The 16,531-nt window shown below is 39.5% G+C and overlaps 1 protein-coding gene across 2 annotated transcripts in view; it reads left to right on the plus strand.

The window, feature by feature from the left end:
* Window positions 1-16,531, plus strand: part of MSH4 (MUTS-like protein 4) — a 255,757-nt gene that overhangs the window by 172,434 nt on the left and 66,792 nt on the right. For both annotated transcript variants that reach the window (XM_089980878.1, XM_089980879.1), the window contains exons 13-19: window positions 39-178; window positions 268-318; window positions 576-639; window positions 765-908; window positions 1,042-1,109; window positions 1,212-1,270; window positions 1,477-1,633. In XM_089980878.1, the coding sequence (XP_089837004.1) occupies window positions 39-178; window positions 268-318; window positions 576-639; window positions 765-908; window positions 1,042-1,109; window positions 1,212-1,270; window positions 1,477-1,633 (683 nt within the window). The remainder of the gene's footprint in view (window positions 1-38; window positions 179-267; window positions 319-575; window positions 640-764; window positions 909-1,041; window positions 1,110-1,211; window positions 1,271-1,476; window positions 1,634-16,531) is intronic.

Raw genomic sequence — 16,531 nt, forward strand, 5'->3', positions numbered from 1 at the left:
TTTATCACTTTGTAATTTCAATTTAAAATGGTAAACAGCTATCCATAATCTTGCAAACAAGTACAGAGAAGACCATAAACTGCCAGGTTTAAAAATGCCATTCAACAGCAGGCAAGGTTTTTATTTCAGCATCCCACAAAAAAACATAAACGGAAAGCTACCAAGCCAATTTATTCAGGTTTGACATTTTTCTTCTTTGTAATATTGCTTTTTATACTGTTTATTTTCCATGGACTTTGTGATGAGATTTTTGTACAAGTGGGACAGGTCGTGAAGCATGGGAAAAACATTCATTTCTCATCCCTTGAACTTGCTTCTGTGAGTATTACATTTATAGCTGGTTAGTGGTTCTGTTGGCATCAGAAATATTTTTGGAAAATTTTATGGCTTTCAACTGTGAAAGGAGATCTGCTTGTGATTTTTCTTGTTTTTAAATCCACTTGTAGACTTGTTGCAGCTGTTGATGTTTTTCGCTACAATTTTTTTCCATCATCTAATTTTCTTTTATACACCTTTTTATTTATGTATGTATCATATTTATTTTACTTTATTAGTGACTTCTGATTGCAATGCAGCTGAATGTTAGAAATAAATCTGCAGCAGTAGAGTGTCATACCCGAACAGAAATTTGCCTTGAAGGTGGCCTTGAAGTTGGGACATAGCTTGTTCCGCTGGTCCATTAATTTTGTAATTGAGGTTTAAATGTTGTTTCTATTTGTCTCATAAAATCATCAAGGTAGCTTTTCTTTTTCCCTTTCTTGCAGGACTTATTGATGCTATACAAGAGGATGCCTCATCACTTACAGTTTTGGCAGAGATTTTGTGTCTTTTGGACATGATTGTAAATTCATTTGCACATATGATCTCTACTAAGCCTGTTGACCGGTATACACGGCCAGAATTTACTGGTACTATTTTTGTGTGTTTTTGTCGAGTGTGGAATGAAAATATAGAAGAGAAGATGCTGATCAGTAATGTTGAATTCTACGATCTATGTTTTTTATATAATAAAAGTTCTGTGGTCTGATATTGTTAATGAAGATAATGGTCCATTGGCAATTGACAGTGGAAGGCATCCCATCATGGAGAGCATACACAGTGAATTCATTGTAATTTTCTTTGCTTTTTCCCCTTAGACTAGTTCCTTGTTCAATTTCTTTGGGTAAAATCTCCACATGTGCTTGTTAATAATATGATTCCTATTGGTGCAGCCAAACAATATCTTCCTATCAGAGGCATCGAATTTGGTGATTGTTGTGGGTCCAAACATGTAATACACTTCCATTTGTGAAATAACTGTTAGTTTGTTTGGAAGGTGTAGTAGTGCTCATTTGAAACTTGCGGCATGGGTCACTGCCAAACTCTTTTGAGTGTGGTTTTCCTTAGAAAGAGTGTGGGTTTTAAAATGTGAGGCTTTGACAGATTTTAAATACATCATGCTGACCAACTTTAACTGAACATATGTTTCTCATGTAGGAGTGGCAAGAGCACATATCTTCAGCAAATATGCCTTATTGCCATCCTTGCTCATATTGGTTGTTATGTTCCTGCCGACTTTGCATCTCTACGTGTGGTTGATCGAATATTCACACGAATAGGGGTTGGAGACAATATTGAATGCAATTCTAGCATGGTAGGGTTTGCAATTTCTGGAAATCTCTCCTTTTAATGCTATAAACAAGATACCTGCCTATTAAGTATTCTTTTCATTTATAAATACATCTCACCCAAATGAAAAAGTATGCTGCTTTTACTTTTTAAATCATCACATATAGGGCATGTTTGACAATGATAAAATATTATTCCTAAACTTTTTTATCCCATTTATGGGTGGGACCCATGCTGTTAATATATATATATATATATATATATATATATTCTAGTCATGTAAACCAAAATACCTAATAAGGGTATTTTGGTCATTCCATACCTGTAATAGGTACTGTCCACTAGGGACAGTTTTTATATTTTTCTTTTACTTTTTTTGTATTTATGTAAAAGGGTCTACCTCCAACAGTCAAGCTGCTCCCAACAGTAAAAAAGGTGACTATTGGGAGATGCTCCCATGAATCATATTTGTGACCATTGGGTGCTGCTCCCAACAGTAAAAAATATGACTATTGGGAGCTGCATGGGAGCTCTTCCCTCTTCCTTTATTGTAATATATATATATATATATATATATATATATATATATATATATATATATATATATATATATATATATATATATAGGGACACTTCTCTCCTTTTGTTTATACTTCTCTAAGCATGTTATGTGCAATAAAATATATATTTTTTACAATGTTGTGTTGATTTTTTTGACTCTTTGAAGTCTTATGTATGCCTTAGTGTGTGTACTTTGTTTTGTATTTTCGCATACTTAATTACATGGTGTTAGAGCCATAGCTCTTGGACTTGTGGAGAGTGGCCATCAAGTGTTCGTGTGCTCGTGCTGATTGATGTGATTTAAAGAGAAGTATTCTTCCATATTTACTTTATCTCCCTCTTCTTCCTCACATTCAAAATGGAGCATGATTTCAAGATAGACGTCCCCTTCAAATTATAAGACTTGGGCTTCCGTCATGGAGAATAATCTTAAAGGAAAGAAGATTTGGGGATACGTGATGGGCACTATTTCTAAACCTCAAATTTTGCTCACCAAGAAAGAAGGAGAACAAGTCAAATTTTTTGAAGGAGATGATCATGCCAAAACCATTAGTGATTATCAATTAAAAGTAGAGGATTAAGAGAGCAACCATGCAAAAGTTCTTGCATGGTTTATGAACAATGTTGGCATGAAAATATGTGCCAACATTGCTAAGTTTAGAAAGATGAATGAAGCATGGTCATTTATGAAGGGTATGTATACCCAAAAAGATTCTGCAAGAGAATATTTTTTGCAAGAAAAGATAAGAACTACCAAGCAAGGGGACATGAATGTCCGTGACTTTTTTAGTGCCCTATCCCCTCTATGGGCAGAGTTGACACTTTTGGAGCCTAAATGGGTTGCCATTGAAGATGTGGAACTTAGGCCCCAACAAATGGAAATAGAACAAATTTTCCAATTCTTATATGGTCTTCGCCCCAAATATAAACAAGTGAGATCTTTCCTTCTCCATAGATCTACTCCTCTTTCCCTAAATGATACCGTTGTCGAAATATGCTAAGAGAAAACTCGTCTTGGCATGTCTAAAAGAGGAGAAAATGAAGTGTTGGTGGTATCTAAGCCCGACAACCACGTGAAGTCTTACAAGTCTTCATATTTTGGAAGGCAAAATAACTATAGTGGTGGTAACTATTGTAACACCCCAAAATCGTGGACTTGAAACCTTTTATGAAAAAGGTTGAAAGCTTTGAAATCAATCATTTATCAGAGTTTAAAACAAAAGTTCAGCGGAAGATCAGGTTCAAAACAACAAGTCCCTAGACCTTGGGCACATTACAACCAAAAAGCAGTTTCCCCCTTACAAACCGATTTGCAGTTCAAAAAGATATTTTATTGAAATTAAAGAAGAACCACATTTTGGTAATACAGTTTTAGAAATGCAGAGTTATAATCAAAAGAGATACTTTCAAAGAAACCTTGTACCATCTTATCAAAAGAGTCCCCAGGGGCACAACGTCAGGAAAGGGCATTGCCTTGAGTACATCGCGTCATCGTGCCATCGCAAGCTGTCTCAACCTGTTCACCACCTGCCCATGAAAATGGGTCGGTCTCACAACAGACTAGTAGGGGTGCAAAGGACAAGAAAGAGCAGAAGCTGCAATAAGTAAGATAAACGCTAGCTCAAGCAGGAACAAGCAAGACTAGCAGATCTAACCAAATGTGCTGTGGAGTAAGCAAAGCTCTAGTAAAGCAGACAGCTACGTAAAAGAGCAGGAAGGATCAGAGTGCTGAACAGACAACTATAGCAATCTCACAAATATAATAGGTGAAGAGTAACTAACTCTATCCACCAGCCAAGCAAAGCAATTTCATAAGACAGGTATTCATAACAACACTCGTAATACATCCAAGTACCATAGGATGACTCAGTCCATCGACAAGTGATTACATTAATCGTGAGGCACAAGCTATTGCATCACAAGCAATTCATAAGCAATACAAGATAAGCAATCAACTAGTATTAGAAGCTAGTTATTACCAAGCAAGGAACTGCGTAAGCAGTTTAACCAACAAGGGTAACGCCTCGACGGGCGTACCTAGCTCAACGAATAGCATACCGAACTACCGAGCTAACAAACAAGCAAACAAAGCACGTCACAACATGTGTATCTCACGATCATGTGTATAAGTTATATCTTGTCTCATTACTGAGCAGGCCGTTGTGGGTACGCACAAGGCAAAACGTAGAAACAGCCGAGATCGATCCGGGGGTCCATTATGCTATGTATTTTATTATATCCCGAATGACTGACTGAGTCCGCTTCCTAAGGGGATGGTCTGTGACCAAGAGAGTAAATCCCCAAAGGCAAACAAAAGGCCCAATGGATGCGCATCCGTACTTCTGCAGAAGTGGCCCGAAGGATTTCCCCTAACCTCCGATGACTGGGGAAGGTTGGATCTTTGCCCGAGATTGCCACATATGACTGTCCATCGGAGTTTTGTACCATTCATCCTCTCTCTTGATGAACCGTTCCGAATGAGCACGACGGAGGGTTTCTTAACCGCCGTCCCATTCTCATGCTCTGGTCTTTCAACCCAATCGAGCATCTTGCCTGTGAAGGCGCATGATTATTATTTAGGTGAGTTATACGCGCCATTGCGCGTTCGAGGCAAGCACACAATTCACATCCTGCTCACCGCAGTACACATCGTAACTATTCACATATACAATCACGATGAAAGGGGGTCAATCCCCAGTGAAGGTAGAAACATCACTTTTGTGATTTCAAACACATGCCATTGCATGTTCGAGGCAAACATTGGCCTCTCATCCTACTCATCGCAGTACGCAACGTACCTGTTCAAAAGTACAACCACGATGAGAGGGGTATGAATTTCTCGCAGGAAATCCCCAATGCTTCTACTTTATAGAAATCCGCAGTGAACTCATTCCAGTTCCAACTGATCGTGCTCGGATCCTATAGACAATCGCGAGCAATCTGCCTATTAGGCGAAAACAACATAACAGAATTAACTTAATGTGTCAATACACGCTTATAGGTTACTATATACCTTTTGTTCTGCTCTCGTAGCCCAAACATATCGTATGAGACTAAGGGTACAACTACAAGAGGAGTAACATGGATCTCTCGTAAGAGATCCAACATTACCTTCACGAAAGAAGGCACCACAATCATGGTTGAATCAGAAAGCCTAAAAACTAGGTCTCGCATCAAAGGTGAGGTAGCGCCGATCTAGCGATGGCACAAGTACTTCGCCAGGATTCCCGCCCCTACTCGTGCACAGGCTTCTAAACCAGGCTATCTGAGTCAAATCGAATAGGTGAACTAAGGTTGTAACACACCTATCCCGAATGCACCGATTTGGGAGATCTGGCCGCTATCACTTTACAAGCTATACATTCCTAAAAATAGGATCGCACCTAAGACGATGTCTTTTGAGAACTGAAGTGCATAAGTGCGTGCCGTGGCTTGTAAGCCAAGTGAAACGATATACACTATACATTCGAAGCTGCACGCAGGGAGTGTAAGCTGACAAGAGGCAAACTCATGCACATACTAATACAAAGGCAAAACGAGGGACAAGACTCGGTGGGCGAAGCCGCACCGCGAGGGTAGAACGCTAAAGCTCCACACGAGGTATGAGATCATACCTCGATCATCGTAACGCACAAGCAGGCAAATCCGTAAGCAACTCGTGAGGTAAGAGATCCTATACTGACCACGCGAGTGTAAGGGACGACTCACGAGGCATGGGGTTGCACCTCGATAGATCAATAAACGCAAGTAGGAAAAGGAGCGTGCGACAAAGATAGGATACATGCACGAACAAGGCATATGCACGAAGCGCAGCAACAAAGTAAAGACGAATACATACAAAAGGTAAGTGCAAGAGCAAGCACGACAACACAGGAAAGTAAAATACGAAGAGTAAAGCAGAAGCAAAGCCATGACGCATAAAGCACGGGGCAACAAGTAAATACAAGAAGTAAAGTACAAGAACGTAAAGGAGGACCAGGCATCCTGGAGAACAAGGCAAACATAAGCAAGTAAATGCCAAGGCGCAAAGCGCGGGGCAGCAAGAAAGTAAAGTGCGAAAGTAGGGAGGATAAGGATCGCGAAACCGCGTCCTTGAGTTAAAAGACATGGAATGTAAAAACAGGAATGAAAAGCCTAGGCACATATAGTGCGGCGGCGACAGAAAAGAAAGTGCAAGAAAGTAAAAAGGACAAGGATCGCGAAACCGCGTCCTTGAAGGTAAAGACATACGTATATATATTATACATATACATATATCGTCCTCTTTTAGTTATCTTCCTTATTTTAGCATTTATCAGTTCATTGTCCTTTCACGCAAGAATCCCCTACCTTAAGGGGTTGCGGGTCCTCGTACGCATGCAGCGTAGGCAAGCAAGAGCTCGAGCCACAGAGGGCGAGCTAGATCCTCCGTTCAACCTGGAGAGCTTAGATAGTTAGCATATGCCGAAATAAACAAGCAACACAAGGCCGCAAGGCCTCCTTGCCTGCAGGAGGCAGATGCAGAAACTCTTCATCCTGCAGACAAGGGTGCCAGAGGCAGGGGCCTTAGCTCTGCTTGGCAAAAGCTGCAGAGGCAGGGAGCAGGAGCTCCCTGTCTGCCAGCACAAAGAAAGGCAGGGGAGGGAGCAGAAGCTCCCTGCCACATCTGCCACAACAAGGCAGGGGGGGTGACACCCCTTGTCAGAACACGAGATAGGGGCGCAGCTTCCCTGCCGGCAGCAAGAACAAGGCAAGGGGGCAAAGCCCCTTGCCAGAGAACAAAGATGCACACAAGGAAGCAGGGGGGGCTTCGCCCCCTGCTGGCATGATGCAGGAGGCAGGGGGACAGAACCCCCTGCCGAAGAGCAACAGAGGGTGCAGGGGGACTCCGCCCCCTGCAGGGGAAACAACAGGAGAGCAGGGGGCTTCAACCCCTGCTGAGGAAAAACAGAAGGCAGGGGAGGAGCCTCTCCCCCTACCAGAAACAACAAGGGAGCAGGGGGGCTCGCCCCCTGCAGGCAAACACAAAAAGGAACAGGGGGGAAGGGGGTCCCCCTGTCAACAAAACAAATGGCAGGGGGACGGAGCCCCCTACCAGCACAACAAGGATGGCAGGGGGAAGCGGAGCCCCTGCCGACAAAGCAAAAGAGGCAGGGGGCCGATCCCCCTACCGAGAAGCAACGGAGGGCAGGGGGAGCTCCCCCCCCCCCCCTACCAGAAAACGATAGGAGTGCAGGGGGGCTCGCCCCCTACCGAGAAACAAACACAAAGGTAGGGGGGGGGGGGGGGCGCCCCCTACCGAGAACAAAGAAAGAGTGACAGGGGGGCGGAACCCCCTGCCAAGAAGGGTCAACGACAGGGGGCTCAACCCCCTGTCGACCATCAGTAAACAGGGAGGCAGGGGGGGTTTTAACCCCCTGCCAACAAGTGGTGACGACAGGGGGCTCAGCCCCCCTGTCGATCCACCCTGCACAAAGGGGAGGGTTATACCTCCGAAAAAACGCAGCAAACGGGGCCGTCGGAGGCTGGCGTCGACTGAGGTCACCGAACGGAGGGTGGTGGTGCTGCCGAAGTCGGAAGCCTGTCGCCGGCACACGGGGCCCCTGGCACCAGCGATGGCCAGACAAGGAGGGGACGAGCGGCGACTGCAGGGAGGAACAACAGAGGGGTGACCGATGGCGACGAACCCTCGCTCGAAGGGTGAGAGGCGAAGAGGTGGTGGCCGTGCTTGCAGGATACCGGCGCTCGGGGGGTCGGCGGCGGCTCCCACGACACAGGGAACGAAAAGGGGGTTCTGCCGGAGCTAAAAGGCCGTCGGTGGCCGGCGCAGGGAGCAGAACAAGGGGGATGCTGAGGCTGCCGACTGTCGAAGGTCGCCGGCGCTCGAAGGCCATTGGGTCGCCGAAACTCAAAGGGGAGGCGAAGAGGGGAGTGCTCGCACCGTCGGGAGGCCGCAGGGAGGATCGCCGGTCGTCAGGGAGGCTGCCGGACGGAGATGCGCACCGGCGTCTCCAGTCGCCGGCGGCCGCAGCGTGAGGGGGGAGATCGGAGCAGAGGAGTGAGAAGGGGCGAGGGTTTTGCCCCTCGCCCGAGATGCCTGTGACTTAAAAGTCACAGGCTTCTCGATCATTCGAGAAACCAGATCCGAGTTCGGGCTCGGGTCCGGGTCCAGCTCGGATCCGGGTCAGAAATGACGGACCAACCTTGGCACGTGTCAGACACGTGGTCCGACACATGCAGGGCACGTGTCTGACACGTGTCCGACACCGATTTTTTTTTTTTTTTTGAACCGGGTTTTACAACTATGGTGGTAGAAAAACTATTTGCCACTATTATAATGAGCCAGGACACGTAAGGCCTAATTGTCCTAAACTCAATGATAATTTAAAAAACAAAGTGGCTTCCATTAAAAAATCCATAACCAAAAGGGATGAGACAAGCAAAAAAGAGGAGACTTTAAAGACAGTTTCTCTTTCTCAACTATCAAGGGCACTTCAACAAATATTCAAATCATCATCTACATCCGATGTTGTATTGCCTCTTCTTCTCCTCCAAGTATGTGCTTTTGGATTTTTGATTCGGGAGCCTCTTTTCATATAATCCCTTATAAGGACTCTCTTTCCGATATATGTATCAACCCAAATTTATCGTTTGCTTCAACCGTCGATGGGACCTCTTTAAAAATTGAAAGCATTGAGACATTAAATTCAAATTCCTCTAAAAAATTCCTTGTTCCAAAAATAAGCGTTGTTTCTAAACTTAATTTAAACATTTTTTTCGTTTCTCAAATATCCGATTATGGATGTGAAATCTTTCTCATCAAAAGGTTGCACCGTGCAGGAGCTCCGATCTCGAAAACAAATTTGGCAAGGAACTAGAAGAGGAGATCTTTATTACATGGATTTTTTGTCTATTCTCTCTAAGTCATTTTATAATTATGTCTAAGAAAAGGATATTGAAATATGACATAAAAGACTTGTACATCCTAGCTTTTCCAAGATGTATCTATTCCTATTTATGGAGACTTGTTGGAATGAAAAAGATATTACTCGGAAAGATTGTATCTTTGGAAAAATGAAATCTATCCTCTTTCCTCAAAGAACTTTTATTTCAAAAAGACCTTTTGAGTTGGTTCATTCGGATGTATGTGGACTTTCTCTGCTCATATCAAAGGGTGGTTACTCTTACTATGTTGTTTTCATTTATGACTTCACAAGATATGCATGGGTCTACTTCCTTAATTTAAAATAAAATATTTTTTCATTCTTTGAAGAATTCCATATGATGGTTAAAAGTCAATTTCAAAGTAACATTTCTATCCTTAGATCCGACTCCGGTGGAGAATACATGTCAATGAGTTTCAAAATTATTTAAATAAAAATGGTATTTGTCATCAAAGATCGTGCCCTAGAACTCCTCAACAAAATGGGTTGGAAGAAAAAAAATGTAAGCATATCATGGAAACCGCTAGAACCTTACTTGTTTGTAAAAATGTTCCTAAAAGGTTTTGGGCCAAAACCGTCTTAACTTCAACATATTTAATAAATAGAATGCCTTCTTCGATTTTATAAAATACTTCTCCATTTGAAAAATTATTCAAAATAGCACCTGATTTCAAACAATTACATATTTTTGGTTGTAAATGTTTCGTACTTTTCTACAAGAATGATAAATTATCTCCAAAGGCAATTGAATGTGTCTTTATGAGATATGAAGAAACACAAAAAGGATATACATGTTTCAATTCTAAGAATAACAAACTTTATTTGTCAAGGGATGTGACTTTCTAAGAACAAAAGGTTTTGATAAAGAAAATAACAAAGAAGTATGCTATGCTTTCTTGTTTGATTTCTTGCCAAGGTATAAAATTGATTCTCATGAATCAAATGAGTGTGAATTAAGTCACGATATCTCTTTGAATGATACTTCCTTATATGATCAAGATCTCGATAATGGTAATTTGGAGTTATTTCATAATAATAAAGATAATTTAGTTGCGAACCCCTCTCAAAATATTCAAGTTTATACCTAGCGTTGTCAAGAAAACCAAACAAATGCTTATGAGAGATACTCTCAAGACCTTTCGTTAGATGAAACTCTTAGTCAAAATTTGTCACATAGAGATACCACACTTAAGAAATCCGATAGAACTTCCATTCCACCTAATAGGTTTGTATCTTACGAATTCTTCTCATCAAACTACAAGACATGTCTTCTAACTATTCATTCTTATCATGAACCCTCTCAATACAGTGAAGCCAAAGATTGTCCTCATTAGATTGTGGCTATCAATTTAGAACTTGAAGCACTTCGTAAGGCTCATACTTGAGAGATAGTACATTTACCTTTTGGAAAGAAATCTATAGGATGCAAATGAGTTTTTAAAGTTAAAATTAAAAATGATAGAACCTTAGAATGATACAAAGCTAGGTTAGTTGCCAAAGGCTATTCACAATAATATAAAATTGACTATGATGAGACATTTGCCCTTGTAGTTAGGATGACTATTGTTAGAACTCTCATAGCTATTGCATCCACCAAAAATTGGCCTATTTACCAACTAGATATGAAAAATGCATTTCTCAATGAGGATCTTAGCAAGGAAGTCTACATCGATCCTCAGGCGGGTTTTAAGATTGATCAAGGAAAATTTTTAAAATTAAAAAAAGCTTTATATGGTCTTAAACAAGCTCTTAAGGCTTGGCATGACAATTTTAGTGTTATGATAAATTTGGGTTTTTGATCATGTTATACTGACATTGCTCTTTTTTTTAAGAATACAGGTACAAATATTGTGATATTGTTGTTATATGTTGATGACATTATAATTATAGGAAGTGATAAAAAAGGAGTTAGTGAAAATTAAATTTATTTTAAAAGAAAATTTTGATATATCTGATCTGGGTTTCTTGAGATATTTCTTAGGTATTGAGGTTGCCTATTCTCCCAAAGGATATATCTTATCACAAATAAAGCTAGCAGCTGACATTTGTGCTAAGTCAGATATTTTTTATCACAAGAAGGTGGAGACTCATGAGGTTGTCAATGCAAAATTAAGACTTGAAGATGAGACTCTTCTTGAAGATCCTACACCTTATAAACAATTGATCGGATCCCTCACCTACCTGTCCATTACCAAACCCGATATAACTCATGCAGTCAACCAATTCCAGCATGCCCCAACGACTGTGCACATGGGTGCAATGTTAAGGATTATTCGATACATAAAAAAACTCAATAAGCAAAGTGCTTTTCTTATCCTCATCCTGCTCTTTAAATTTGCTTGCCTATACTGATGCTGATTGGGGAGCAAACCCTAATGATAAAATCTTAATTACTGGTTTTTGTGTTTTTTTAGGAGATTCTATAATTTCGTCGAGGTGCAAGAAGCAACACAAAATATCTTTGTCCTCAACTGAAGCTGAATATCGTGTGATACACAACAACAATGCAACTTGTGTGGTTAAGAAGTCTTCTCAAGGATATGGGAGTGATCATCTCAAATCCTTCGAAAATGTGTTGTGATAATAAGAGTGCAATCTACATTGCGAGCAACCACACATTCCATGAGCGAACCAAACATATTGAGATGGATTGTCATTACGTACACAATGAATATCTGAGAAAAACTATTGAGTTGCCATGTGTTACATTGGAGTACTAGCTTGCAGATTTCTTCACTAAAGCTCTTGCTGCACCTCGATTTATTTTTTTTCCTTAACGAACTTTCGATAATTTCACCGTAAGTTTGATGGGGGTGTTAATATATATATTCTATTCATGTAAACCAAAATACCTAATAAGGGTAATTTGGTCATTTCATACCTGTAATAGGTACTGTCCACTAGGGATAGTTTTTATATTTTTTCTTTTACTTTTTTTGTATTTATGTAAAAGAGTCTTATTTGTGACTCTTGGAAGCTGCTCCCAACAGTAAAAAAGGTGATTGTTTGGAGCTGCTTCCTCTTCCTCTCTCTCTCTCTCTCTCTCTCTCTCTCTCTCTATATATATATATATATATATATATATAGGGACACTTAGTCCCCTTTTGTTTATGCTTCTCTAAGCATGTTATGTGCAATAAAATATATATTTTTTACATTTCTGTGTTGATCTTTTTGACTCTTTGAAGTCTTGTGTATGCCTTAGTACTTTGTGTATTATCCCATATTGGGTTTGTAATAGTGCGTGTGCACTTTGTTTTGTATTTTCGCATACTTGATTACACATGCACATATCAAATGCATAAGTATTTTCACCCCCCTTTTCTTGATTTTTGAGTTAATCTCTTCATAAAGTGAAGAGAAAGGGGCAGACAGGTGGGTGGGTGGCAGAGCTCTGACTTTTTCTCTCCAAATAACTTTGTTAAATTGTAAATACCAAATCATTGTAATTCTATATTATATATATATATATATATATGTGCATGTATCTACCTATATATATATTTCTTGTAATAGTCATAGGGGTATTTTAGTCATTTTGTACATATTCATATTATTGAATATGTTATAATTTTTTTCCTTTTTCTTATTTTATTTTTATCTTTGTTCTATTTGAATTTAGGATATCGTGTACCTTGGGGGGCCCACCTTCTAGTCGTTGGGCCCCTCCAACGGTCACTAAATGTGACCGTTGGAGGGCCTCCAACGACTAGAAGTGGAGCCCCTCCAAGGTCTCCATTTCTCTATTTAAAGGGGATCTTCCCTTGTGTATTTTTATGGCTTTGAGTCAAATCCCAAGCATTATCTAATAAAGTTTTTTCATTCCTTTTTTATGCCTTAGTGCATTTGTGAGATATTATGGGTTGTGCACAAGTGTTCTAAGAGTTCTTATTGTGCATTTGTGCACACGTTTTTCCTCAAGAACTTTGTGTCTTAATTGTAGTGTCTTTTTAGAAGACACTTTTACATGGTATCAAAGCAAGGTTGAAGAAAGAAGATCGTGTGGTTCCTCACTTTTTTTGGGTGCCTCAAAAAACGTGCCCTCAAATTTTTTTGGTGATTGACGTGAATTCTTCTCTTCATCCAATATTTTAAAAGCCTTTTTTACCAAGAAAGATTTAAAATTCTTTTGTGATACGTATCTCTTTCTCTCATATCTCCTATCTAATGGGCGAAAAAGACTCCTATTTCTGTAATATCGCGTATTTTAGTACTTAGTCATTTTAGAATTTTGACGAAAATTTGGCTAAGTCTGGGAGAAAAATCGTTTGAGGTTTGATTTTTAGACTGAAGTCTTATAGTCTGGGCTTGACCCAGGTCTCATCGACAAGGTCAAGGCGAGCCAAACAAAATGTGGGAAACAGTTTTAATTTCGGCCTTTAAATTCAAGTGAAATTCGAGTGAATTTCGGGTTATTTTTGGGCAAAATTCAGAATTTGATATTTGTGTAATATATCGTTGGATGCGTCTTGGAATTCTCAGTGCAATGGTATTTTATTTTTCTCAATTTGGGTTCCGGTTGGCCCGAAAATTGCGTTTTTCTGAAAATTGAGCAGTTTGTCGATATGGATCCGGAGTTGGATCCAAGGCCTAGGATCCGAATGTTTATGGATTTGGGTTCTATTTATGTCCTACGTAAATCTGGATTTGATCCAAGTCTTGCTCCAATTTTTGTTTTGGGTATGAGTTTGAATCTTGGATCTGGATCCAGATTCAAATCCAAGCCCTATGCTTTTTCAGCTTTAAATTCAATATAAAGCTTTATTTTGGGTTTAAATAAGGTTAGGGAGCCTTCTGGGTTAATTTGATTATTTTTAGAAGTTTTTAGATATTTTTAATTAATTAATAATTAATAATTAATTAATTAATTAATTAAATAATATCAATTCCGAATTTTTATTTTTGGGCTGAGTGGGACTCTCTTAAAGAGTCCTTATTCTTACCTAAGAGAGGTTATGAGAGAGTTTTAAAGGAATTAGAAGTTTTAAAAGTTAGCAAATGGGAAAAGTCAACTTTTTTTTTAGAGTTTCAAAAAATTAGGAAACTAGGGGAGAGTTTCCCCTATTCGAGACTCTCCAGCCCTATTAGGAGAAGGGGGGAACATCACCCCCTCTCCCTTACTTTATAAAAGAAAAGAAAAAGAAGGGAAAGAAAGAAAGATGGAAAGAGAAGAAAGAAAGGGAGAGAAGAAGAGGAAGAAGGAGGTAAAAGGAGGTAGAAGGAGAGGAGGATCCAACCATCCATTAAGTCTTTTCCTCGATTTTACTAAGGTACGGGTTCTCTCTTTGAATTAAGTGAGAAATCGAATGCCGATTCGATTCTCATGCAATAATTAGTGTAAATCCATGATCAAGGGATGAATCTATATGTTCATCCTAGAATACATGGATAAGGATCCATGAATCCCTTTTTACATAGGTGTTTTTTATTCTTTTTCACATTTTTTAAAATATATATATATATATATATAAATTTCTGTATGTGTATTTTATTTTGGTAAAAAGCAGAATTTACCTCATAATAGGTACGTTACAAGCATGCCTTAACATTCACATGAATTAGTTTTTGGTTGTATATATGCTTTTATTTTGATGTGAATCAGATATGATGTTCAGGTGGATATGATTGGTTGTATGTATGCCTTGACATTTACCTGAATCAGATTTTATCATTTGTATAATGATGCTCACATGATTCTGGAAACCCACAAGTTGGTAAAGGCTGTTTGATAAATCTTTAGTGTATGGTTTCAGTTTGCATAAGCGTGAGTAATGATATTCTGTGTTCAACAAAAATCTGGAATCATGATCATGTTAAGAATTTGTAAGTCACCTGGGCATTGTGTTTTCTGTTAAATCATAAATATGCAAATCTGTAATTTATTCATGAATCTGATTATTTATATCTGATATTAAAATTCATGAATCTGTAAAACTGCGTGTTTGTCTGTGTGGTGCATATATTTACAGAGTAAAATTTGTAGTATGTACAACAAGCACTATATTGTATATACATACACACTAAAATTTGTTGGTGTGTACTTGTAATATGTTGAATGCATATGCATGCCCTGTTGTGCATATACACATGAATGACTGCAGGTGTATGGGCTGGCTCGGCTAGACCGGCCTGGCAGGGACCTGCCAGGCCCCAGCCCGGCTCTTGGGCTGGACTCGGACAGGTCCGGTCTGGGGTCTGTCAAGATTAGACCCAGCCGACCAGGGTCGACTGGGCCTGTTTGGAACCCCAGCCGATTGGGTCGGCTGGGTGTGAACCTCTTTATAGAAAGAAAATTTTTAAATATATATATATATATATATATATATATATATATATGTATTAAGAATAGGCACTTACAGTTACGCATTGATTTGATCAAAATATTCAACAATTAAGCATACACTTAATAAATTTTACATTGACAGGCATGTAGCACTTGATAGAAATTGCGTTGATGTGCATATGTCTATTCCAAACAGAATTAGTGCATTGATAGCTACACATGCACTTGATAAAATGTGTATTTGATGTTTTCTTCCAATGAAAAACATACATTGACAAGTATGGATGCACATGATGGAAATATGTAGTGATATGCATATGCAAGTTTATTAATATCATGTAATGGATATGAACCTATGCATATTCAAAGGGTACTATGCATTGACACGTGTATGCACACTTAAGGAAACTATGTGTAACACCCCAAAATTTTAAACTTATGAACCTTTCAGAAAACAGGCAAGAGACTAGAAGAAAATCTCTTTCCTTTCGGAGGTTGTTTATGAAATCAGCGGAAGATAATTCTTTTGTTGAATTTAGAAAGGCAAGCTGGCAACTTTGGGCCCGTTAGCTAAAAGAACCAAAACTCATAATCCATGTTACTTACAAAACACTTGGAAAAGCCACTTTCATTAAAAGAAGTTTCCAAATAGTACAAAATTCGGATATCTAAAGGAAAATCCGTGACAAAACCCACAAACGTTCAGGACGCGAGCGAAAAGCAGAAAAGGAAATGTTGAAGCCATCTTGCCATCGCCCGTGGTATACCTAATCATCACCTGTACCCATAGAATGGGTTAGTTTCGCGAAAAACTAGTAGGTGCACAAGAGAGACTACAAGAAACTGAATTAAGAGCATTTAATTCAGCATGCTAAGCAGTTTAAAGCAGATCAACAGTTAAACAAGTAAGCAGTTCAAAGCTCGATTGAACAAAACATATGCGTGATTAAACTTGTCTTCGCAAGAGTTTATACAGAGCCATAGAAAGGGTTTAGCATAAGACTGTGAGAATGCTATCTTCTACTTGATTCGACACAGATGAAGAGACACAATGAAACATTCCTCTAGCTTGTTTTCGTTCTTTGAACGGGGTCTCTGCATTTAATCATTATCAGGTCATCGTTTGTCGCTCTCACTATTTCTAACAAACTCTTTG

Source organism: Nuphar pumila, chromosome 11 (assembly GCF_984573655.1).
Source record: "Nuphar pumila chromosome 11, dmNupPumi1.hap1.1, whole genome shotgun sequence".
NCBI lineage: Eukaryota > Viridiplantae > Streptophyta > Magnoliopsida > Nymphaeales > Nymphaeaceae > Nuphar > Nuphar pumila.